The sequence below is a fragment of the Leptonychotes weddellii genome, chromosome 11 (assembly GCF_054177405.1).
Source record: "Leptonychotes weddellii isolate Sample4059 chromosome 11, ASM5417740v2, whole genome shotgun sequence".
NCBI lineage: Eukaryota > Metazoa > Chordata > Mammalia > Carnivora > Phocidae > Leptonychotes > Leptonychotes weddellii.
The window spans coordinates 31760811-31788263 of record NC_138379.1 but is presented as its reverse complement, the minus strand read 5'-3'; the positions used below and the strand labels follow the sequence as shown (position 1 = coordinate 31788263).

Below are 27453 nucleotides of genomic sequence, written 5' to 3'. Positions count from 1 at the left end.
GCAATTTCAAGTGTATTGTCCACAAAAAGGACTTCATATTTTTAGTTGTAGATATTAATTTAACAAGTACTAAAAAGAGAAAAAGAGGGAGTGAATGAGGGGGAGAGAGAGAGAGAGAGAGACTGAGAGAAAGAAAGGAAGGAAACAGTAGTTTTAATTACATAATTAAGGACTACGATTACTTCTAAAGTAATTGTATATCCTTCCACCAGAGGGCAACATTTGCAAGTCATTTAAAAGATCTCTCAGAAGTAATTCCTCACAGGCAGGTATAAACAAATGCAAACCTATCACATTGTTATTGGGTAATATCTTCTATAAATTTCAAAGAATACTATCGAGACAATTATTGAAATGATTGCATATAAAACTCAATATCCACTCATAGTAAAACAAGCAATAAATGTATTCTTCTTTGAATATGTAAGAAGACTCAACTCAGGAAGAAGCATATTTCTCCCATATCATTGGCATTTTCCTGTGTTCATTATTAACCACTTAGCTCAAATATAATAGAAAAATCTCATGGTGGAATAAGCAAAGGAAATGTGGTTTTACATCAATGAATAAATTAATGAAAAAGTCATAAAATTTTACAAGTAGAAGGGGTAACAGAAACCACTTACTATAACCCGTCATCTACACAAGGAAGGAACTGAAGTTCATTAAAGTGAAATGATTGATTAAAAATTACAAGGTTGATAACCAACAGAATCAGGACCCAAACTCAGGTCAGCCAATTTCACCTTTCATACTGTAATCCTATCAAGATTCAAAGGGTGATCTATGAACAAGTGGTCCTGAAGGTTAAAACTGCTGAATCTTAGGCTCCACTCTAGATCTTTTGAATCAGAATCTGTGTTTTAACAAGATCTTAAATTTTGACAAACTACTCTACCTCATGCTCCTTCTTCATCACTGTTTGCATGTTTTTAGGCAATTCATTAAATCTAATTTTTCTCCTCAATAAAATGGGAATGAAATTAGTTTAGTTTGAAGAATAATTATAAGGAATAAATGTGATCATGTAAATGAAAGTCATTCATAATTTGTAATAAGCTACACACATTAAATAAATTCAATGAAACTTCCTTTTATTTTTAAGAGTGTTTGGGTAGAGGCCACAATTCTTCTATAGGAAGACTTGTCTAATAATTCAATTTAAGGCACTATTAAAATTGGATGGAAAAGTGTGTAAGGGGTAAGGGAGGTAAGAGAGTAAGGGAGTAATCTCACCAGATTAATACCATATGTGTAACATTAATATTTCTTTGCACAAAGATAAGTCTGGTGATCTTAAGGTCACAAAAGTACATGTTCAGTGTTTGAATTTAAGGATCACACATGAAGAAAATCTGTTGGGTATGTACATAATGCCCAAGTATATGTCTCTTATATTGGGAGCTATCAATTTAAGAAAAGCCTAAATGGCATTCTTTGGTCTCAGGTGGCCTAGTAACAATTCTTGTAATTTTCCATATACAATATTTTTCCTTTGCTTATGACTTCGCTCAAGATGTCCCCTCTGGCTGAGATGTTCTCCAAATATCACCACCCCTCCTTACCCAATTCCACTGGGCTGCCCTCACCTTCATAGAGCTAAGTTTCTCTTCAAGTATTAAGACAGACAAGGAAACATCATTTCCTGGGATCTTTTCCGTAAATTTACTTCCAGGCTGGGTTATTTACTTATTTGCTTGTCCAATTGCATCCATAATTGTTTATAATTGTATTTATGTGTCTATTTCCCATAGCTTGTGAGATCTTTCAGGGAATATTCCCAGAACCTAGTGCAATTCTTGGCACTGAATGAATATTTTTAGAATGAATAAATCAATATTAGCAGTAATTCTGATTCAAGGACTTGCTCTGTTATCTAGAGAATGGAGGAGTCAGATGACATTAATTTCAATAAAGGTGAATATAATTATTTTACTATAGAAACAATGTTTTCATGTTGGATTTGTATTGGTTGGTGCCCTCTGAGATAATCTGTAGTGCAGAGTTAGCAATTCTGTTTAATGGTGGTTTAGATCTCTAGTTATTTAAGGTGAAATATAAGCAGGAGTGTTAAGGAGAATCAGTTTTATATCATCCTCCTAGCTTCACAGATATTTATCTAACTTCTATTTTTTGCATAACTTCACAGAATTTCAAAATCATGGATATCCCTAAGTGAATCTGATCTAATGAATTTGGTCACTAAAGAATTGAAAAACATAAATATTTTGAAAAGCACCCTAGATGAGTAAAGTCCTGATTAACTTGAATCTTTTATTTGGAAGGAGGTAGATTAGTGTGTGTGTGTGTGTGTGTGTGTTTCCTTCTTACACTTGATCATCTTTGGGGATATTATTTTGAAACATTCCAGAGTTTTAGAAAAATCTGGTTCACTGTTTTATAGGGATATATATTTTAATACATATTTATCAAAATGAGAGAAAGATGCCTCTAGCTTTTTCTTTAATATAATTCCTAATGATATATAATATAATTTAGTAATAGCAGATGGTTTTAGCTACTTCTGATTATCTTTTTTTGGCTATCCATTCACTGTATACATATACATTGTATTATTTGGCTTATTTAGGGGACATTCTTACACGATTCTGTATTTAGATCCATACTTTAGAGATTTGGTCCCAAAATCCCCAAGAAAAATCTACTCTCCCTGTTGGCTTAAATAAAATCCAAAGATTTTGACCTTGACAATGTGGCTCAAGGGCAGTCAATTTTGTAATCACTTGGTTGAATGGCATCTAAGAGGTTTGTGATTCATGTTATATGCATTAATAATTAACATTAAGCTAGCATAGCTTTCTTGCTTTGCTTAATGAAATAGATTCATTGATGCTATACCTATGTATGTGACAACAAAAGTCTTACATGAATGTCTCTCTAGAATTCTGCTTTAGGGGAAGATGGTATGAAGAAAAAAATCACATTTTAAAGGAATATAAGCGATTTCAAATAAATCTTGAAAATATAATTACTCATAGTTTGTTAACAAGCACAAGATATAGCCACAAATTTTGTCAGTATATTGATATTTCCATAGTGTGCTGTAAATCAGTTAAGCAAAGAATCGTAAAATTCTAAGGAATTTATATTAAACTGGCTGTATTTTATTTAACCAAGGGCACTGAGGTTGCAGCTCATCTTTTTCTTTCTTTCTCTCCCCTCCCTCCTTCCCTTCTTGCCTTCCTCCTTCTTCTTTCTTTCTTTCTTTTTCTTTCTTTCTCTCTCTCCTTCCTTCCTTCCTTCCTTCCTTTTTATTAGAAATTAAAACAAAACTCATGAACAATATAATTATGCATTCTGTGTACAAATGTTTTATATCCAAGGGAGACCAAGTGCCCCAGAATTCCACAAACATAAATGAAATATGTTGTAAGCTTCCTTCCCTGCAACTCTGTCAGAGCTGGAGGTAGCGTGCTGGGCAAAATGTAGGAAACTAGAAGTAACTTGTCAATTTTTAATAAAGTCTTCCTCCCTTGAAGAGTCAAATGCACCATTCTCTCTGCAAACTCTGGCGATGATGACAGATTTTCACTTGGTTTCCATAGCATCCATTCCTGAAGATGCCCAGAATGGTTCTTGGTCAGGGCGATCCATCCATCTTCCCTAGAAAGTTGGCGACCTGGCCAGCCAAAAGAAGCGGTTTTCCGGAAACTTACTCTGTCCGTGGTGCTGAACAATTCTTCCAGGACGCGCCCTCACAAGCGCTGTCAGCCGTGCTGAAGAAATCTTTCCTGACGCTGCCCAAATCAGGCTGTGTATCTGTTATTTACTCACGTCCTCAAAGAGCAGCAAGCTTTCTCCATCTTAATTCGACACTACCGCAGAGCAGAGTTGCGCCGGCGTGAGGGAAGGAGATCATAGGCAAGGAGGAAAAACTAACAGCAGCATTGCTCACCTGAGACCTCAGATGCTCCCATGAGTTTTGGAAGTGCTCTGCTCCCTACAGCAAAGACACCATTTAAAAAATACTATTCTTCTGACTTTGCTTTTACACAAAGATTCTGTGATATTTCTGCTCCTCCGTTTAAAAGCCAGAAGATTTGACAGCAATAAGGTTTTCAAAACCGGGAATTTGCATTGTTTTTCAGTGGACTGACTTGCAGGACAAGGACTCATCTGCACCCGCCCAAATACCATGGCACTGCATGCGCCCTTTGCCACCGGATCCTCCCCTTCCAATGAGACTTTCTGATTGTGTCTACCAACTCTCCTATTAGGAAACCCGTGGGTTGCATGCAGCTATTCTGTTGTATTCTCTTTCTCACTCCCTCCCTTCTCTCACTCACACTCTTGCTGGAGGCACACCAATACCGTTCTGCTGAGAAGAAAAGCCCACAACTACCTTAAGCGATTAAGACAATATGCGCAACTCTCGCCTTTCATAGCGATCACTATTTAAATCTGGCAAGAGCCAACACCAGTCTTTGCAAGAATGGAGTCGGTAAAACAAAGGATTTTGACCCCAGGAAAAGAGGGGCTAAAGAATTTTGCTGGAAAATCCCTTGGCCAGATCTACAGGTAAGAGAAAGCAAACCCACGTTTGCCTGGGGCTGAGCATGAAAAAAAATCTACAAGGCTATTTCTGTAAACCCTGGTTGCTTTGAGAGATTGTAATATGATCGGAAAGTCTTTTTTTGTTGCTCATTGCTCAAGCGGGGCTGCTCTGGAAACCTGCTTATTAATTCAGGAATGTTGCACTAAATGAACCTGTCTGCTTTGTGTGTATGTGTGTGTGTGGTTTTTGTCTTGGTACCTGCAGTTTCTCATCCTTTCCTACCCAGGATTTATCCTCTTTACAATTGAGAAATGATCCGCACCTGTTCAGAGAATCTTTGTTTTGGTGCTTATAGTCACAACAAATTAAATTCCTTTGATGCAGACAAATGAATTAAAAAAATACAACCCTCAAAAAATTAACCAAGAAATTCCAAAGAGTAATGGCAGAAGGAAATTTAGATCTCAGCCTCAAAACCACTCAAGTAGAGAATCTCCCAGTGGAATCTTCCTCCTGTGCTGAAGGAAGAAGAATCAAAATATATCAATAATTAATAACTAAAGCAGCTCCTCTCTCCAAACCCAAAACAATGTATATGTATTTTAATTATTTGACTTCTCCCAGAAGTCTATTTCTCGCATGGCAAATGTCACAGTGTTCATAAGAAAAACCATAATAATAACCAGCAAAATGCTTCAAAAGTACTAGAAATGATTTAATTTTGTTATTCTCCCTGTAGTCAATGTACTAATTATGCTGAAAATTTTACAACTTTAAATCATTTCAAGTATATTACATGAATACACTTTTCTTAATAATATGAGCAAAATCAAGAAGAGAGGGCAGAAACAGAAGGATAAATGATTCCAAGAGAGCGCTAATTTTCACATTTGGGAAATTGAAGCCTTTAGAAATGTATAGAAAATATAAAGAAAATGACCAATGCACTTCCTGATTTTCCAAATCTCTTTGGATCTGGTGGGCTTCATGTAGGCACCATCATGCTCCTATGCGGCAGTAGATACCGCAAGGGCCCTGCAGTCCCACAGCTGCCCTGGAAAGAGCTGTTCTTTCCCAGCTCAGTTGCCATCAGGTGGGGAGTTCAGGTGCATAGTCCAACTTTCCATACATCAGCTATAAGCCAATGTAAAAAAAAAAAATCACATTAGTTACATTTTTTCTCCCAGAATAAATAATTTGCCATGTGTTCTGACATTGGGATTGGACTTTAAAAATAAGAATTAACATAGTTGCAAAAACCTTCATGACCTATTCTCCAGGTGACATTTTGTAGAATTTGGAAGTCTAACATTGTTTTCTGGTAGCCTCAAATTGCTTGGCAGTCAGCTCCCAACCTGTGCATTCTTGGAATTGATCTTAAAATTTCATTTGCTTTACTCCTGTGTATGAAAATAATTGTGTGTGAATATATCATTTAAATGGGAACACAGAAAAATAAGCTACATGGTGGATTTAAAAAAATCTGCAAATTGTAAACGGAGAGGTTCTTTGTTTAAATATCGAATGTATCCATCTCAAGAGTCCACAGTGATTCTACTGTTCACATTCATTCTCTTCTTCTTTTTTAAATAGACACTTCACGGATATATTGTGGACTAGAACAACACCCTCAGCTTTTAGTAAAACCATGCCACCACCCTGTTTTCCCCTTCTCCCTCCCCCCCTTCCCTCAAGGACGAAAACCTAAAAGGAACTGAGTTATACGGGTGAAATCTTGTGAAATAACAATGCAAATTAAAAAACACAAAACAAAACATAAATGTGAGATCTACTTTGGTGTGGAACATCTTACCAGAGTTGATTTGGGGCACGTTTGTGTATCTGGGAGTCACATTTTACGTCTTTGGAAATATGCCCATGACATTTTTCGGTGTTTGTAACCGAGATAGTAATGACGCAAGATTGTGAATAATTAATTATTCATGTCTGGCAGTGGGAAGCTTAGGTGTCGGCCATATGCTGCGGAGGCCTTTGTTTCAAACTCGAGTAACAAGGAAAAGAAAGTAAGATATGTGACAGGAGAGTAAACGTTGAACTAACACCCCGGGACTGGAGGAATGGGCAATAGAATGCGCGCGTGACACTCAGAGAGCATTCACGGGCCTCCACGTGGGCACCGGTCAGGAGAGGCCTTAGTCCCTCGGGTCCCCGGGCTCAGCTGGGGGGCGGGATCGCGCGTCCTTAACCCAGAAAGCTTCAACTTGGCTGGGAAGGAAAGGATAGCTCGGATGCAGGACTGAGCTGGGCTGGCCTGCAGAGGCGGCCCCCAGGAGGCTGGGTGGCTGGATAAAACGCCTGTCGCCGGGGGTAAAGGACTGCGGGCAGGAGACATCTACACAGATGCCGACCAGGCGCCGCTCCGGTATCCCATTCCCTCCCTCTCAAGCTACAGACCACGCGAGAAAGTTAAGCCCAAACGGCTTGTGTCGTGAATCTAGGCGCTGCGGGTTGGATCCCGGAGGGAATGGGGGCTGGATGCCCCCGGCCAGACGGCATGAAAGTTGAAGAGATGCTACCGCAGGGAGGGGGACGGGCAGGAGGCTGGAGAGCTGGGGAGGTCCCGAAGCCTGGTGGCGCCCTAGCACCCTAACTCCTGAAGGACTTGAGCGTGTCAGCGCCCCTCCCCCCAGCCCTGACGGGTCCTGGGGATTGGGATGGGCCGGCGTCGGGGGTGCCTAACCCGCCGCGTCCTTGCCTTCCCCCCGCTCTGCCGCGCAGGGTGCTGGAGAAGAAGCAAGACACCGGGGAGACCATCGAGCTGACGGAGGATGGGAAGCCCCTGGAGGTGCCAGAGAAGAAGGCTCCACTGTGCGACTGCACCTGCTTCGGCCTGCCGCGTCGCTACATCATCGCCATCATGAGCGGCCTGGGCTTCTGCATCTCCTTCGGCATCCGTTGCAACCTGGGCGTGGCCATCGTGGACATGGTCAACAACAGCACCATCCACCGCGGGGGCAAGGTCATCAAGGAGGTGGGCAGCCGCTGGCCGTGTGGGTTCGCAAAGCCACATCACTTGTTTGGGCTCCATTTCCTGCCCACTGAGCGAGGAAGGCCGGGCTGCTCGCTCAGCCCCCTGCTAGCGCTGCCGTTCTAGAATAGGAATCGACCGCGGTAGCAGTATGACCTCCCTTTTCGAATCTGCTCTCTGGGCCTTCCTTTTCTTACCTGCAAGGTGGAAAAATAGCATTTAGCTCGCTAGATTTTTGTGGAGTGACTTCAAACGAGAAGTTGCATAATAATGTCCCCTAAATTTAAATCGAAATATTTTTCTTTCCCTCGGAGGAGTAGGGCTGCATATCAGTGATAATGTCCCCCTGGTTTCCTCCAATTCCTGCCAAACATTCTTAATAATAAAAATGAAACAAAACCGAAATCAAATGAACTGTGAGCATATCGACAGTTTCCACCGAAGGGCCTTTAGGAGCTGTCCACCTAACTGGCCGAGAGAAGAGCCGCCGCGTCGAGTGTCTCGAGGTCACAGGGAATCCAGTCCCGTAATCTCCTGAATGTGTTGGGGTGACGCCTAGGGAAAGGAGGGTCAACTTCAAAGTCACCGAAACCCCTGGGTCTCGACTTCCTGTTCAGGGATCTGAGCAATCATAAGCAAGGGTTGGGAGGAGAAAATTCGGGAATCGGCCGTGGATGAGAAGCGGTGAACGCTACTGGGCCCTGGGGATTCCGGGACACCCTGCAGAGTGCGTTTGGTTTCAAAATACTATTTAAAAGGAGAAAAAGGATCCTCAGTTTCCCAGGCGGGATTAGCGCTCCTTTGCCTTTCAGATGCAGATTTTTACTTTAAGGTTCACCCTGTGGGTCCGCCCAGGCTGGCTAGGGCGGAGCTAGGCCTTGACCTTCAGACGCACCCCTCGCCAGCTCTTAGGACTACCCCGGAACAAATTCTCCTCTCCACTGGCCACCCCCACCCCCCACCAATTCCCCAGGCTACTCCAAATCTTTCCGGCCTAAGCCCATCCCCATTTTTGCCGGGACGATCCTTCCCTCTGGCTCCTCCGACCTCCTCACCTTCCATCCAGGTGCCCCACTTTCTTTCGTCAGAATTTCCCTGGTTGGATTTCATTCTGGAAGCGACCCCACTACTGCATTAGTACTGGCTGGCATTAACTAAACGGACCCCGGTCAGGGGTCCCTATCCTCAGCCAGCAAATGGAATCTCTCCGTGGAGAGTTCTAATTTCCAATACTGGAGCTCAGAGGACTCCTCATTCATCGAGGGGATCAGACCTGCCTGACAGTAGTCGGGGAGCAAATCCAGGGCGTCCAGCTTCGCCATTAATTGCAATACATTTCAAATGAGCACAGTTTTTCCGTTAAAAGAAGCATTTCTTCTCTAGAAGAAGGTATACATTGAATTTTGTTAGCAAACGAAAATTCAGCCACCTCCACCTCCAGAATGCAGGGCGTACCCCGGGGGTTGAGGGCTCCTGAACGCGAGTCTGCAGCCCAAGCACTGACTCTACTCTTTCCCTCCACCCCGTTCTGTCCCCCTACCTCCGTAGAAAGCCAAATTCAACTGGGACCCGGAAACCGTGGGGATGATCCACGGTTCCTTCTTTTGGGGCTACATCATCACCCAGATTCCGGGCGGCTACATCGCGTCTCGGCTCGCAGCCAACAGGTAACGCGCCCCCAGGGCTGGGGATCTTGGGGCTTGTGCCTCCGAAGGGGCATCAGAGGCTGGGGGCAGGGACGACAGCCCCGCGGGGATTGGAACTCCTGGGTGAGGTCTCCTGGTTCCCAGGCACCTCCTCTCTCGGGACTGGAACTGTTGGTTCCTCCTTCCAGAATTAGGCACCCAAGAGGATTTGGGTTAGCCAGGCTGGGCGCTGGTTGCCGCTTCCTCTCTGTCCTGGCTGAGCCAGCTTTACTCCAAATGGTCGACATGCCTTAAGACCTGGTAGGAGCTGAGGCCGGGCGGGAGTGGACCGAGCCGGGACTGAGCGGCTAGGTGCACAAAGGAGAGGGGGTGTGTGTGTGTGTGTGTGTGTGTGTTTGTGTGTGTGTTTAGAGGGGTAGAGACACGTGCTGCGCTCTCGCCCGTGCGCCCCTCGGGGGCCCCGGCTCGAGAGGGGACTGAGCGGCTGGGTGCACAAAGGGGAGTGTGTGTGTGCGTGTGTGTGTGTGTGTGTGTGTGTTTAGTGGGGTAGAGACACGTGCTGCGCTCTCGCCAGTGAGACCCTCGGGTGCCCCGGCTCCTTGTGGTGCTGACCTCCCGGCAGGGCGCATCGAACGCCGGGCCACGGAGCCCGCCCAGATGGTGCTCTAGGTCTGAAGGATTTGTTTCTATGGAGTCAGGCGGGATTTCAGGCGCCCGGGGTGCGATTCCACCTGTTAATGAGCGCCAGTGAGTAGGGGCGGGGTGGGGAAGGAGCTCAGCTGAGTCCCCAGGCTTCCAGCTTTGCAGCCCGGGCTGCAGCCGAAGTCCTAACGCCAGCTCCAGGAATGTTGTTGGGTTCGCCTGCAGAGACACCCCAAAGTATGGGGCATAAGGGGTGGGGATGTCTAAGAGCACAGTCCGGCCACTGCAGCATGAGAGGCAGCTTTATTTGCTTCATTGTGTATATTAAGATAAATAAAACTAAATAAATTCTCCTTAAGTCTGAATTATAAAACTGAGAAAGAACGCACGCACTCACTTTTTCAAGTGTTGCTTCATAAAGACCCCCAAAAAAGACTTCAGGTCTTTCCTCTGACTTTGTATCTATGACTTCGCCTTTCTCCCTCCCCTCCAAAGTCAGATTTTTGGGGAAGATATCTTGAACTAGGCACCTCTCTAGTCTTGATCTCCTCTTTGCTTTTGTAAACTGGTCCCTTCTCATTTCTCAATAAAATCTCCGAGGAGGCCTCTTCCAGGAGCTTTGTCACCTAAGACCCATTCACCAGCGGTGACTTCCTGCCCAAGATTTTTCTGTCCTCTCCAAAGCCTCGGGAAGAATTCTTGCAAATTTCTTTTAGGCTTCACAATTGCTTGGGCCAAGATTTTTGGACAGTCCTTCAAAATGTCAAAAGAAGAGAGTAAAAGATTAGAAATAGTGCCTTTTGAATATCATGTTTACCTTGACATGATAGTTAGTACTCAGACCCAACAGGAGACAAACTATTCTTTTAAAAAAGGAATAATTTTAAAATGAAAATCATTAACTATTTAGAGAACCCAATTCTATGGATGATAAATCAAATTAAAGAAAATATTTCCTTAAATAGTACTGGTAATTAACATGTTACATTTTTGGCTTCCATATCCCTAAGGCGTAATGTCTTGAATCTTTTTTTTTCTCCTCATTTTATTCCCCTAAAACAAAATAAACCTCCCAGAAAGATAATCCAAACATACGTATATGAAATATTTTCACTTCAGGGGAAAAACAACCAATAATTCACAAAAAAACAAAAATGATACAAGAAACTCAGTGTAATGTGAAATGAAACTATAATGGCTGGGCCTTTAAGGTTTTTTTTCAGAGTCAAAACCTTCATCTTGCCAATTGTTAAAATGCTAACATTTTCCTGCCAGGAAAAAACACCAGGGATGCCCCAGCTTTCCCTCTTTGTAACACTGGGAGGTCAGTAAACAGGTTTTCCTGGGGGGAAAAAAAAGCAAGATCATTTCTATACTATCATTTGTGTTATGTTTAGTATGCTAACTCAGGTTCTAATTTATTTGGTAGATTTTTCTTAAAGGAAAAAATTGTGAACTTTAGAAGTCATATTTGGATCTGAATTCACCTTACCTTTATATGGATATTCAAGGGAGAGAAACTTAATATTTTCATAATGTTTTCAATGTCTTCTGTTCTCCAAGACTGAGAAAACTAAAATTTATTGTAAAATATGACAAACATATAGAGGATATAGACTAACTTCCTTATCAGATCTTAGGGTTTTGACATATTTGTCTCATTTAAAAAATATAACAAAATGTTACAAATACAGTTGAAGCTTCCTGTGAAAACATTCCCTTTTCTGATGATGAAAGTATTGTATCCTAATAAAAATATATTAAAAAGAAAATATAATAAAAATCATAAATTAATCACACAGAGACCCTCTTATTAACATGTTGGTAAATGTCCAAATAGTCCTATATATGCTACATAGAATTTTATCTTAGAACTTTTTTATTAACACAAAATCTGAGAGATTTTGAGAATTGGTTTGAAAGAGGTGCATTTCCTAATATGATCCTTTTTCAAAAATAGTCAAAACAACACAGCAAGACCAGTTTTCCACCTACAAATATTGTCTGCCTATTCAAATAAACTTCTCCCTATAGATCATCTAATAGTAGAACAAGATTTCCCTTGGGTGGGATACTGGGGACAGATTCCTTTCCCTCTAGGGGTAAAAGAAGCTCACTTTGGAAAGTGTTTGCCATCACAGTTATGGGCGGAACTGGAGTAGAGGAACTGAGGTGTGTGTCTTGGAGAGAAGGGCCCCTGGATACACCTCCTGGCAAATTTCTCAGTGAAAAACCAACAGCAATGATGTGGCTTCTCCATTTTATGTTTTAAGCAAAAGCAGCTGCACCCTTAGTCAGAATACAGAATCTTGGTCCCTTTTCTGGTCAGATTCTAAGTATTCTTGCTTTCTTTCTCATTGAGAAAAAAAGCTAGGGAGAGAAATCTCAGTCCCCGAGGAGGACTCTTGCATCATTTTTTCCTTTGTCTTTTCTTTAAGGGCTATTGCACATTGTAGGCAGGAGAATTTAGTCACCTCCCTGGAGGGCTTTGGGATGAGGAACCAAAGGGAGATTCCTTACAAAATCTGTAGTGTCTCTAGATGAGCATATTTACTATAGTGATAACAGTGTGTTGGGGTCAAATTAATGTTGCCTTTAAACAGTACAGGACATGGGGCTTACAGTAATCCAGATAATTGCAAATGTGAAATTGCTAAGGATTATTTTTACCTTGCATTTCGACTGATGAGGAACCTAGGCAAGTACTTAACAGGAGAAACAACAGAATTTCTGCAAAGGGCATAATCACAGATGGTCAGATTTACCAAAGAATATTTGGTCAACGTTATGTTTTCAATGGACAATATTATCTTCGCAAAGACTATTCTTTCTTCTGTCTAGGTGGCAATATTATATAAACCTTATTTAAAAATTTTTCCTATCCTGCTCATATCTTCTTGATCTGCCAATGGTGACTTCGTTTTTTATATAGCACTTATGGCCAGCTGTCATGCCAGTATTTTACTTTTATTTAACTTTTTGTTTTGTCCAATAAAGTGTAAGCTCCATGAGAGCAGGCAATTGTATCCATGTTGTTTTCACTGCTATATCCCTAGCATCTCAAAGAGTGCCTGGCCCAAGACAGATATTTTTTTAAAGATTTTATTTATTCATTTGAGAGAGAGAGAGAGAGAGACAGAGAGAGTGCAAGCAGGGGCGAGAGGCATACGGAGAGGGGGAAGCAGGCTCCCTGCAGGATCCCATCCCAGGACCTGGAGATCATGACCCGAGCCCAAGGCAGACACCCAACCATATGAGCCACCCAGGTGCCCCAGATATTTGTTGAATAAATAAAATGAACATCCAACGAAGTGTCTGGGCCTTTTTTAAAAGGCAGTATGACAGAGTAGTTAAGATACAGGTTCTAAAGACAAACCATGTGGGTTCAGACTCCTGAAGGTACTACTTAATAACTGAAAGACATAAAACATTACTTAACTCCTCTGAATTTCAGTTTATATTTCTGTAAAAGGGGACTAGTCAAAGAACCTACTTGATATGAATATCATGACAGCTAAATAAGAGAATATGTGTAAGGTTCTTAGAAGTGCCTGGCTCTCACTAGATGTTGGCTGTTATCATTTATTATTAATTAGGTCCTAACTTCAGAAAAAAAAATGAAAGAATATGTAATATCTTAAGGCCATTCAGTATTACTTATGTTTAAATTGGTCTTAAGTATTAGTAATGCAAAAGGATTATTTCTATTGTGATAAAAATGCATCTTTCCACCTGTCAGATTTCTAGCTTTAAAATTATTTCCCTATACACATTATTCCAGCTAAAATTATTGTTCACTGATAATGCCTTAAGTCTCATTTGAAGGACTGTCTTAGGAAAGCTTTTTAGCCAAGGGTATAGAGAGTGCTAGTAATTCAGTGCATTCAGTCTTTGAATTCTAGTCAGGCATTATAAAAACACTTAGAGAAATCCATTTAAGTTTGAGGTTAGACTTCTCTGTTAAATGTTACAGTTTATTTCCCCCTACTCCTTTATTTAAAAAGGTTTTAATTCCTGGTGCAACATTTTGTCTTTTCAGGTATTTCTTGGGTTTCTAACTTGACTTTTGCTAAAGAAAAAAAAAAAGTTCTTTATTTGAATAAGAGATTGAGGATCCTATGTGTCTGTAACATGCAGTGAACTTTAGCTAACAGAAAGAATCCATTATTAGAGAGGGATAAGGCTCATCTAATCCAATCTTCTCACTTAAGAGACCAGGAAAGGAAATAGAGAATCAGGGAGGTGGTGACTTGCCCACCAGATTGGGACTACAACTCAGGTGTCCAGCAATGAATGACCTCAGGCTATCTCTACACTGAAATTTAGCATCTCTGCCTCAAGCTGAGCCATCTGCTCTCTCAAGGAGTGCCTACAATCTATCATGCCCCAAATCCAGGATAGAAATCCAAGAATTAGAAAGAGAAGCCTTTAGCTGGCCCAAGGGATTCTTACATTTTGGTGGCAGGAGAAACATACTGTATTTGTGTGGGTGTGTGTGTATGGACTCCCAAATGATTTGGCTACAGCATGAATGATTCTGTTGTTTTCTCTGCAAGAGACAAAAACCCAAACTTGATAATGACTTAAACAAATAGTGTGATTTTCTATAAGAGAAAATATGGCATTTAGAACTTTTTCTCCCTAATCAGCCCTTTGGTAGTATGGGCTCCTGCAATATTTCAGAGGTTTGAGCATCACTGGGCAAGGGGGTGGGGGGGGAATTTAGACCTTTTGTCTGCAAAAAGGAAGGTATTCTTCCTTGGGATTTTGATGGATACAACTCAATTCATACCACTGTTATGAAAGAGAAAATAGTTTCTACTTAAAAAAATCAACAAATTCAAATGCATGGATTTTAAAACTGTTAACTCATGTGAATTTGCATTTATAAAAATGAAATTTGGTATACTTTAGGTAAATATTCTGGCTTGCCTGATTCTGAAAAATTCTCTTGTGAGAAGGATTTTCAGAAGGAGAGGAATGAAGATACTTTGAACATAATATCTTCATATTTTAAACCCAGGAAGGGACAATTTTACCGGTGTTATTCTTTTTCCTTCACAGAAATAAAACAATGAAGATGTGCTTTATTTACTGGAATAAGCATTGGAAATTAATTCTTTTTTTAAATTTTATTTTATTATGTTATGTTAATCACCATACATTACATCATTAGTTTTTGATGTAGTGTTCCATGATTCATTGTTTGCGTATAACACCCAGTGCTCCATTCAATACGTGCCCTCTTTAATACCCATCACCAGGCTAACCCATCCCCCCACCCCCCTCCCCTCTAGAACCCTCAGTTTGTTTAATTGTCAGTACCAAACACATATGCAAACATTATCTATCTATCTATCTATCATCTATCTATCTGTGTATCATCTATCATCTATCTTATCTATCTATCTATCATCTATCACTCATTTTTTTCCTCTCTACTTACTTATCCATTGCAACATCTATTGCAAGCAAGGGTTCCATAATCCTTCCTGTGAGAAACATTTGCAAATTCCTTTTGTGTGAGAAAATAATTCAGACTACGAACGTAAAGCTGCGGCAAGACCACCATCCTGCTGTGGTGGAAATGGTTTATCATGATCCGGTCCTTTAGGACCAGAGATGACTCTCTGTTTCACTCATCCAGCAGCCCATCAGACATCTCGCTGCCTTCCCATTGTGGGATCTATAGGGACAAAGCGGAAAAGACTTTCCTTTTTCCTGACAAAAGAAAATACCTTTCCACAAGACGAATACATGGAGTGAGAGAGGGAGGGGTCCCTAAGGGCTTGCACGTGGTTTGCTGACAAGAGCTTCTCTTTCCTTCGATTCTCCCTCCTCCCCTCTCACCCTTTACTAGCTCTGGCTTCCCCTGTGGCTGCCACATCCAAGGACGGCAGTGGCGAGGCAGCCTCAGGAGGGGAGGGCCGTGATTTTGAGGAGGAGAGAGTCAGGTGGGCAGCTGGTGGAATGGTTGTCCTGCTGCCATATGCCACTGCTGGGCCTGTCTAATTTCTCTGTCATGAGTGATGAAGTCATTTTTACAACTTAATGATGTACCAAGGGACCCAGAGGGCTGGCTTGTGCTTATGTATTCCTTTTTAAATATGGGAATGGGGCATCAGATGTGACAAAGGGAGGCGCCGGAGCCCTGATTTGATTAGATTAAATAGATTAAACAGCCTGAATCAGTCTATTCCTACACACCCTCTAGGACAGGATTAGCGCCACACCTGGGGTGAGGAACACTAGTTCCCTGTTAAGTGACAAGCCACTGTCCAAATGGAAATGGATTGATCGATTTGGGGAAAATGGATATCATCTGTAGAAGTGACAAGGCACCAGTGTTCCTGTCACCTCCGCCAGGCAAATCCTTTTGGGGTGGGCTTGCTAGCTCAGGGTATTGTGGCTGTGGGTCATAGGGAAATAACATGACTGAGAATTTCACAGCTAACTCACCCTGGAGCACAATGAATGTTAATCATCAGGCAGGGTGTGACGCAGGTTTTCAGCAATTGCATTTGCTTTTCCAAACATTTCTGTATCAGGGACACTATATGCTTCTCAATTTTGGGAATCTGTTTAGTAATGTAGAGCCTTCTACCGCACACACATACATACAAATGCACACACACCTGTGTCCTTAAAGTCATTCTATGTAAGAGGATATAATCATTTCCCACTGGAAGACAAAGGAGAGAGAGAGAGAGTGTGTGTGTGTGTGTGTGTGTGTGTAACAAGCGAGGGAAAACAAGTAGAAATTAGGTTTTAACTTGAAAATAAGCAAATTGAATTCATTTTAATATGTCATTTGCTGCAGGGGAAATCATGAGGAAAACAACAATTCTAAGTAGCTTTCAAGTGGTTTATCATTTTGAAAGCAATCTTTCTTATTAGCAAATGGCCCTTATTTTATTTCACAGAGATTATGATGTTCTTTGAGAAATGGAAAGCACCCATCAGTTTCTAATCCTGTTCTTAAGGCATTTGAGATGTTAAGATTTTTCACATTTAGTTTGCATGTTTCTTTGCCTTTTTTTTTTCTTGGCCCAATTACTGACACCGTCTCTTACTTACAGTCACAAACATGGATTTTTCAGGTAGAACTTTAGCTGCCAATTATATAAGGAGAAGGACTGTAGGTGAAATGAAATATCATGCTAGTTGAGATGCAACTTCCTCTGTGGAACTTCAAGTTTGGCAAAATTTATTTAATTAATAACTTGAATATAAATATATATTTATATATTGCCTGATATTACATATACTGCCTGGAATTATAGAGAACTTAGATTTACAAAGTAAAGAAGTATGTTAAAAATAGACAAATATTTATTTGGGGAAATTTGTTTAGAGAAAATGTGTTTTTTTAAATGTAAAGTATAATATTTCTTTATTTACCTATACATTATTCACCTTTACTTAGACTAAATGGTGGATCAGACCATAAGTGAGCTTCTTAACTGACATAGATTATAAAGCAAACAAAAAAAAACAAAACAAAACCCAGACTATAAATCAGAAGTCAGCTTAATTTTACAAACATGTAATTGGTTACTTATACTGAATAGAGTCTTAAATTTCTATTCTATAATCAGCATTCATTAACACATTCTCAAATAAGCTACATTATTATTTGATAGGTCACTAAACTTAGCCTTTAGCCTGTTGAGAAACAGAAAAAGTACCGGAGAAAATCCACAATGAAATTTCAAAAGACAAAAAAATAAAAAAGAAATTGTAAAAATGAACCTTAAAAGCAGCATAGATGTTCTTTTTAGGCGCTACTGAAGTCAAGCCGTAACAGGATTGCTTAATTTATGTGATGGAGTAAACTACAGCATTCTCCTTCCCTGTAGTTAAAAAGAGTTTAGAAATCTAGCTTTTAGATTAAAACAGGGAAAAACAAAGCCAGCTCTACTGAATGGAAACATAGAAATGCTACTCTAACCAGGCACCATGGAGAGGGATGAGTGAGTATCAGGAAAGCTTTTCAATCAATTAGAAGTAGATCATTCAGGGATAACATTTCCACCTCTCCCTAAATAGTACATTTGTATTGGGTTGGGAAGAGAGAGAGGATATGAGTTATAAATTGTTTTTATAATTGCCTTAGTTCCCCATTTCAGGAGGCAGATGAAATTAGAATTGAATACAGTACTAAATATATGTATCACTAGACTTTTTATGTATAGCGATCATCTTTCTTCCTCATAGAGACTATAAGGCAGACATTCTTAACACTTGTTTTACTGATGAGAGAACTGAACACAAAATAGCACTTATTTCCCCAATGATCACTAGCTGATAAGGGGAAGAGCTGGGGTCTGATTTCAAAGGATCCCCAGGATCCCTAGGATCCCCTTTCAAAGGATCCCCAGGATCCCCAGGATCCCCAGGATGTCTGATTTCAAAGGACGTGCTTCTTTACTAAAAACATTTCTCCTATTAAGTAACTTTACTGTGTGCTCTTTAAAACATTGATTTTACAGTCTCTTAGAAAAATTCGCTGTATTACCTAGTGCTAGGCTAAGCTCATAGGAAAGAACATGGCTGTGGAATAATTTAAGACATTTTTTGCCTGATTTTGGTTTTTAGACAAGCCTTCTAATCAGGATAAACTTGGAAACCTATTATGGTGGGAATTGCTTTCTGAGCAGCAGTGCTCTGAAATACAATTATGTGTCAATGTTGGAACCAGTGCTAGAGATAATGAAACTCACAAGAATAGTAAATGTTTCTTGGTGTATAATCTATTTCCTTCTACTGAGATATCAAAAATATATTCAACGCTTATGTTTGTTTGTTTGTTTGTTTGTTTTTGTTGACATCGGGCCAAACAAAACTAATGACTGTCAAGCATAATACGATATACACAATGAGGACATTAAAAATTGATAAATGGTGGGATTCTTTAAGAAGACAATATGTCATCTCTGAATCATTACCACCTAATTTCATTTTGAAAGCAGAGCTTTCGAGACAGTGGTTTCAAATGCTGATGAGGATGCTGTGATAAACAGAGAATGTAATGGCAGTTGGTTTCAGGAGATTCTATAGTGTTGTTGGGAAAACAAGGATGAGGCCAGACTGGGCCACGTACTTGAACTCAGCAACTATCTCAAGTGAGGATTTATCCACAGGAATACTCTAAATTCTAGTTTGTAGCTGCCATCCTACAGTTATTTTATGAGAGTAACTCAGCTTCCTAGGATTATTAGGATACCCAGAACAGCAGTTCATCCCCACTAAAAGTGCAAGAACAAAGAAATGGTCAATTGATTGAAAAGGATATTGGAATAATAAAGGTTCAAAGAAGAAAGATCTGTTATCACCCACATATACCTCAGGAAGGGAAGTTATCATTACTCTCTGTTTAAAGTCTTTATACAAAAGTAACCTTTTAAAAAAATTTTTTTAAATATTTTATTTATTTATTTGACAGAGAGAGAGAGCACAAGCAGGGAGAGCAGGAGAGGGAGAAGCAGACTCCCCGCTGAGCAGGGACCGCCCCCCCCCTCCCCCCGACGTGGGGCTCAATCCCAGGACCCTGGGATCATGACCTGAGCTGAAGGCAGACGCGTAACCAACTGAGCCACCCAGGTGTCCCTGGGTGGTCATTTCTTAAGAGCATATCACGTACAAAGCATTCTGCTAGCATCATGGAGTTTGAAGAAGTGAAATAAAGACCTGGACTGTGTTCCCCACAAATAATGCAGGGGTTTAGGGGAACAGGTGATCTCTTGAGTTAAGTCTTATGAAAGCAATCTATAGTTGCTTGAGGGATACCTGAGAGAAAAGATTATCTGAAAAAAGAGGTGTGTGTGTGTGTATCTGTGTGTGGTAGGTAGGTATTAGGGATAAGGGTGGAAGTATGCTAAGTACCAAGACCATATAATTCATTTGGATAATGCCATACATTTTTAAAAAATGTTTTGTTTCCTGCCAGATATTTTAGATGACCTATTGAGGTACAGATTGAGAGCCTGATGCAGTTCAATCCATTCTGTATGCCTTCAGAATGGGAGGTAGAATTTTTATTCTATGTCTTCACTCACTTTAAGCTGATAGAATTTCTTTTTTTTTTTAAGATTTTTATTTATTTATTTTAGAGAACGAGCAAGAGAGAACACAAATTGGGGAGAAGGGCAGAGAGAGAGGGACAAGCAGACTCCTCATTGAGCAGGGACTCAGGGCTGGCTGCCAGGGTCCTGGGATCGTGACCTGAGCCAAAGGCAGACGCTTAACTGACTGAGCCACCCAGGCGTCCCTAAGGGGATAGAATTTCAAGATGACATGGAACAACTCTGAATCCATTGTCACAGAATACTATTTCACCAGGGCAAAAGCATGCTGGGAAAAAAAAGGGCAAAGAATAAGAATTCTCTGAAAACTCTAATGAATGTTGGGAAATTCCTGTATAATGATAGCTGATATTTATAAACCATTTACTATGAACCAGACACTGTCCCCTTTCATAACTGATTCCTTTAATCTTCATGATAGTTCTTTGAAGTATGAAAACTGATTATTTCCATTTTACTAATGGAAAAAAGTAAGGCTTAGAGAATTTAAGTAATAACAACTTGCCCAACATTATACTTAGAAAGAAATTAGAGCTGGAATTTGAATTCACATATCGTAACCACAGTTTTTATTCTTTATTATGTTATGCTGTTTATATGTCCCCAGGAGAAATATGGCAGTTGCTCGGTCAAATTGGCCAGTTAAGGCAGTCGAAATTAGGCCAGAGAACTTCGTTTTGGGTCTTGATCCAACCATCTAATTACAATTTGTGCTTTGTAAAGGATATTGCCCCTTTTACTAAGTGTTTCCATTCCATTCTTGCCCCTCCCCTCTTTAAATAAAGGTAGACCCCCTTTTCTAGCTAGGTCTACCTCTGTCCACTTTAGGCTTGTCCCCAGTCCTGCCCTGATCTGTCCTTTTTGTGATATCTTGGGGGAATATCTAACATAGTACTGCTAAACCAATGATTCACAGTCAGGAAAAGTAACATCAGCATCATCTGGAAACTAGTTAGAAATGCAAATTCTCAGGCCCCACACAAACCTCCTGAGCCAGAAGCTCTGACACCCAGGGTTCTGTGTTTGAACAAGCCCCCGAAGATGATGATCGTGAATGATGAAATCTGAGAATCACTGTGCTGAACTATTTTATATTCTGGAACTTGTATTCCATACTTAGTTCTATTTCTTCCATTTCTCTTTTGAAAGCTAGACTTTGCTCATTAAAAGACAAAACCCTCCCTAAATAAGCTTCTCAGTTTAACTACTTTGGAACCTAGGACAGGAGTAGAATCCTTTTTTTTACTCCTCACTGCTGCTCTCATCCATTATTCAACAAGTTTTTGTCTTCCAAAATTGTTGCCATTTTATCTGCTGCTGATGGAACTGTGTGAGTACTAGTTCTGTTGTTATTACAGTAGAGTAGAACTTAGCAGGTGAATATCTAGGATCAACAACCAGACTGAGTCAATACAAACCATAATTCTCCACTTAGTATCTATGTGACTGTAGCAAGCTATTTAAACCCACTTGCACTTCATTATTCTATGAAATAAGGACAGCATTAATAGCATGCTGATATTATTGTTAGCTTAAAATGAGAATCTAGAACAGTGACTGACATACACTAACAATTCAATAGCCATTGGCAATTTATTATTATTTCTACTTGACTGACTCACATTTATGGATTTATTTTTATGTGCCAGACACCTTTTAAGTGCATCATTTTTAGTCTCACAGCAATCCTATGACATGTAATAGATGAATATCATTGTTGTACAGATCCTAACACCCTTTAAATGCTTAGGATATGCCAGGCATTCTTCTAGATGTTTTACTTAAAATAACACATAGGTTCTGTTAATATCCTCATTTTGTAGACAAGGAATGAAGCATAGTTAAATAAACTGCTCAAGATCACTCAAGTAATAGATGATAGAAATGAACTTTGAAGCCAAGCAGCCAACCTTAGAATCCATGCTCTTGACCATTACATGGCTCTGCCCTTTTTATAGACAAGGAATCAGAAGCCTAGATATGTTAAGTAATTTTCCAGTCATGCAGTTATTAAGGGACGAAGCTAGGGTCTTATAAAAATTTCTGTACCATATTTATGTCACTTTCTCCCCCTCTACCACCATTAGTGACTTTGGTGACTTGCTCCTCTGCAAGTCAGCATCTTGCTTAAATTTACATGGATCCTGATCACTTTCTGTCTCCCTGGCCTCATAGATTCCTCTGTCCTTAATTCTAGTAAGCTTCGTGTTTACTTCTCCTTAAGGGCTTACTCATTGTTTACCCTCTACAATCACTCTAAGTTGCATCATCTCCAGGATGCCATGGACTTACAGACTTTGCTCTTCCCCTCTTTGTTCAGTCTGTGTTTCCTCACACCCTCCTCACACCATCCTTGTTCATAATCTCACTCTTGATGGTCTTAGTTCTGTTACTCAGGGTACTGGGTACCACCATGTCCAGCCAACGTGGAAGTTTCCCTATGAAGGGCTCACTTCTTGGTCACCCCAGCTGGAATGGATTTTTCCCTCTTTTGTTTTTCATTTGTACTCTTATTATGACCTTTGGTTTAAGTTGTCTCTTGCTACTTGTCTCTCCCTTCCTTTCTCCTACTATATCCTGGGCCATCTTTATCTTTTCTCCTGAGTGCCTGATAGCATGATATCGGTGAAAGAGCACAGATTTTCACGTCAGCCTGGATTCCAGTCTCCACTTTACTGCTTGCTTTTGTCTTGCACAATCATTGTCTCCAGTTTCCTATTTGTAAAGTGAGATGAATGTGTGGCTCAGAGAGAAGTTGTGAGGATTAAATGAATTAATGTAGGTGGAGCGTGTATAGTAAGCGTTCGGTAGGTTTTAGCTACCTTTTCCTTCTCAGCACTGTACCCTACTCTAAATATAGGCTCACAAAGAATTGGAGTGTGAATGCATAAATGAATGTTGAATGAAGAGGCTGCTTTAATTTTGGCTGTGTGTAGCACAGCAAGAGAAAGTGTGAAGGGTTCCCATACTGGGCAAGAATTTTGATAATCAGAATTTTAATTACCTGGGTATTGAGTTGGATAACAATGATATGAAACTTTAAAAAGAAGATGAGGTTCTGAAAAGTCTGATAGATTTCATTCTTTTTTTTTTTTAAAGATTTTATTTGTTTGACAGAGAAAAAGGTAGTGAGAGCAGGAACACAAGCAGGGGGAGTGAGAGAGTGAGAAGCAGGCTTCCCGCTGAGCAGGGAGCCCGATATGGGGCTCAATCCCAGGACCCTGAGATCATGACCTGAGCCGAAGGCAGACGCTTGACGACTGAGCAACCCAGGCACCCCTGATAGATTTCATTCTTAAATAGAAAAAAAAGTCAATGCATTTTTATGATCCAATAGCAACTAATAATGAAAAAGGGATAGTTAAAAGAATTTAGGAACTTAAAAGTAGGAATCATTTAGATATGTCACAAGATTATATAATTAGAAACACTATCCAGGGCAAGAGTAGAAAATAAACTTTGAAAGAGATCTATTGATGTTTTCTTTCAGGAATAGTAGGGTGAGTTCAAATAGCTTTGTGAAGATTATTATTTAAATTTACAGTTAGAATCCCGAAACACATTACTAACTACATGTGTGCATAATCAGATGAAAACCCTAGTAGTAAAACCCACTGGCTTTGGAATCAGACAGACTAGATTTGAACCAGGGTTCTTCTACTTGGAACTGATGAACAACTTGTGCAAGTGATTTCACTTATCTCAGGCTTAGTTTCTTCATCTATGAAATGGGTGTATAAATAATATCCATCTCACTGGGGTGTGAAGTAGTTGTGGATTTTATGGCATGTGAGGTGTTAGCATAATGGTGTCTAGCAAGTTGAAGAAGAACTTAGTAGATTTAGGGCTAACTCTAGTGGGTGCTCAACAAATAGTTCAAAACTGATTCAGTTCTACTGGTGGATGATTTTTGTCCCCCAGAGGACATTTTACAATTTTTGTAGACATTTTTGGTTGTTACAACTTGGGGGCAAACACTACTGGCTTCTAATGTGGAAAGGCCACTAGACATACAATGCACTGGACAGAGAATTATCCATCCTGAACCATCGATCGAGCAGAGGTTGAGAAACGAGCTACAGAATGGGTAAAATTCATCTCTCTTTGGCATAGAGACGCAGTATCTTAAAACCCTTCAGAGAAAGTGATGGTTGAAAGTTATACTCATAGAAAATAAACTTTGTTTTTTAAAGATTTTTTAATTTATTTTTCAACAGAGAAAGAGAGACAGCGAGAGAGGGAACACAAGCAGGGGGAGTGGGAGAGGGAGAAGCGGGCTTCCCGCTGAGCAGGGAGCCTGATGTGGGACTCGATCCCAGAACCCTGGGATCATGACCTGAGCCGAAGGCAGACTCTTAACGACTGAGCCACCCAGGCGCCCCATAGAAAATAAACTTTATGCATCATACTTGCAAGAAATTATTGGAAAAGAAGACACACATATTAGATAAACCTAGATATAAACCTTATGGTGGTTTTTTTTTGTTTGTTTTTTTTGTGGGTTTTTTTTTGCGAATCTTAGCATGCAAAATTATCACCTGGTTTCTTATTAAAACACAGTTCTTCAGGCTTCACTCCCAGCACAGTCTGATTTGGAAACTCTGGTGTGAAAAATCTGCATTTTTCATAAGCACTCCAGGGAATTCTGATGCAGCTGGTTCATGGACAACAGTTTGAAGGGATTCGGGCGGATGCATAAGTCATCTAAACACTTTGAAAAATCCTATAGCATTATGTAGCTCTAGTTCTCATTATCCTTAAAGCCTGAAGCACGGTCAGTCTCTTATTATCGAGGACCATAGCAACATGGGATACATCTACAGAAAATACAGTCAGCATGAGTTTGGCAGTACCCAGACAGCCTACCCATATGACCAAAACTCCAGTGTTGTTTGCCCTTCCTGCTTTCATCCTCTCTGTTACACAGGTAAAACACTTGCACTCCCAGAACAGTAGAAACATGTTTATCTCACCGGCCTTTGGGAACTTGCACCATTCACCACTAGGTCCAGGAAACATGCCCCATACACTTTCTCCTATTTCCTCTCAGCCTTCAAGGAAACCTCCAAAATGTCCTGGGGTTTGCATACAAGAACATTTGGATTGCATTTTTAAGAGAAGTGAAAAATTCTTTCAACGTAAAAGTAATGATCAACAAAAATTCATCTTAAATCAATTTTTATAACCATTTTGGGTTCTTATTTTATAAAGACAGGTTATGGGATTTTGCCTTTCTTTTCTGAAAAAATAAATCCATATTTGGCAGACGTTTAATGTCACTCACTGGGTGTGTGGCATTTTAATGGGAGTAATCATTTTTAGAAATAGAAAGTTTCTATTTTGTGATAGACATTTAGGAAATAAGTTATTCTTTGTCTCAAACCTAAAGATACCTATTCAGCAAACAGCACAGAGGAAGAATAGAACAGGATATTTACCTCCTGAGTGACGACCCCAGTGGCGAGAAGCCACTGAGGACAGGCGGATATTAGATTACATCAAATAAACAAAAGTATTTGACCTGGTCTATGATTCATAGAAAAACAGCTGATCCACTTTGGCCCTTCATAAAGTCATTTCTCAAATTTAAGTAGCTGATTAATAATGATCAAGGCCCCCTTCAGAAGCGCCAATCTTTAACTCTTACGGTTAAATGGGCCCCATGGAAGAATCAGAGCCTCTATGAAGCAACAATCTTCACTGAATTAATTCAAGGCTCAACATTCGACTGTAGAAAACTTGCACAAGACACACAGCTTAGCTCATTAGAGATAGTGTGTCCCCAGACTTCTCTGCAAGACGATATTTTTAAAGTTACCCAGTTAAGGGAATATTTTTCTTACTTAGTGTGAACATTATGGAAGATTTTTTAAGAACAGTGGAATTTTTGCTTGCAGATGGAGGAGGGGGTGAGCACCATATTTTCAGCAATTCTTTTCTGAATCGTTGTGTGTATGTGTGCTGCTAAACGTGTGCCTCAGGCAGTCCCCCCACTCACATACACAAAAAAGAAAGAAAAAATATATATAAAGTAATAGTTATTTTCATTACAAATACTTGTGCTGTGGGATCTAATCATGAGATTTCTTGGGGCATTTAAAATATAATTCCATTCATAAAATTTTTATGTATGTGCAGCTTTTAGGAAGTTGCAAATAGTCATATAATGTGAGACATAACTCCATTCAGGAATTTGTTATTTTTTTCACAACTTTTCAGTGAGTATCTGCTATGTGTCAGGCTGTGCTGTGTTAGGGATATAACAGTGGACCTCGAAAATACACTCTTGCCCCAAAGCAGCTTACATTGTAGACTGAGATATAAACCCAAACCGTAGACAATGATTTGGTAAATATTTGCAACTGGTTTTTGTTGTTGTTGTTTTAAGATTTTATTTATTTATTTGTCAGAGAGAGAGATAGAGCACATAAACCAGGGGGAGCGGCAGGCAGAGGGAGAAGTAGGCTCCCCACTGAGCAAGGAGCCCAATGTGGGGCTCGATCCCAGGACCCTGGGATCATGACCTGAGCCAAAGGCAGATGCTTAACCGTCTGAGCCACCCAGGCGTCCCAATATTTGCAATTTGTAATTAGATCTATGAAGAGAATAAATATTAGTACATATAGCTGGATTTATTAAATCTTTCTCTTATTTCTTGTGCTTCAATTATGTAACATTTCAAGATAGTCAAAATATCTATTTGTAGTGGTTAACCAAGTCCAGAACACATTTTATTCTTTTAGAAAAAATCTACCTTAAAATTGCCTTCAATTAACTTGACCTGAGAAATTTAGATCTATTAACTCCTTTTCTTTTTCAGGGTTTTTGGAGCCGCCATACTTCTTACCTCTACTCTGAATATGCTAATCCCATCAGCAGCCAGAGTGCATTATGGGTGTGTTATCTTTGTCCGGATATTGCAGGGCCTTGTTGAGGTATGGAACTGCAGGATGGCGCCATCTTAAGGTTGGCATGTTAATCAGAACCAGCAGATTATCTTTGACTTGATCTATAAATAAACATTTTATAAAGTTGTGACTACAGAGTATGCTTGAAAAGTTGGAAAATTAAGGCATTCAGATATTTTGTGTTTAAATAATGCTAAAGTACAACTGTGACTGCTTGCCTCCCCTTCTCTAGAATTGAGTGGTATTAAAGAAATGTTTAGTGACTATTTGACTGAAAAAAAAAAAAGGGGGACAAGCACTTTGGTTAATGTGCTGTGAGGAGAATTTCTGAGTCTGTCCTTTGCTGGTGATAACCCTGAATTAATACCTTTGGGGAGATTTATACCAAATCCTTGTTAGACTTGAATCATGATTTGTTTTTTCACTGGAATATTTCATCTACTAATTCTTTGGGAATATAACTCTAATGATTGACTTTTTTTTAAATTTAATTTTATTATGTTATGTTAATCACCATACATTACATCATTAGTTTTTGATGTAGTGCTCCATGATTCATTGTTTGCGAATAACACCCAGTGCTCCATGTAGAACGTGCCTCTTTAATACCCATCACCAGGCTAACCCATCCTCCCACCCCCCTCCCCTCTAGAACCCTCAGTTTATT

At 40.1% G+C, this 27453-nt stretch overlaps 1 protein-coding gene across 1 annotated transcript in view; it reads left to right on the top strand.

The window, feature by feature from the left end:
* The first annotated feature begins 3667 nt into the window (after nucleotides 1-3667).
* Nucleotides 3668-27453, top strand: part of SLC17A6 (solute carrier family 17 member 6) — a 39970-nt gene continuing 16184 nt past the window's right edge. Inside the window, exons 1-5 of the mRNA XM_081797425.1 lie at nucleotides 3668-4539; nucleotides 7256-7518; nucleotides 8790-8791; nucleotides 9054-9172; nucleotides 26699-26813. Of these exons, the coding sequence (XP_081653551.1) occupies nucleotides 4454-4539; nucleotides 7256-7518; nucleotides 8790-8791; nucleotides 9054-9172; nucleotides 26699-26813 (585 nt within the window). The 5' untranslated portion in view covers nucleotides 3668-4453. The remainder of the gene's footprint in view (nucleotides 4540-7255; nucleotides 7519-8789; nucleotides 8792-9053; nucleotides 9173-26698; nucleotides 26814-27453) is intronic.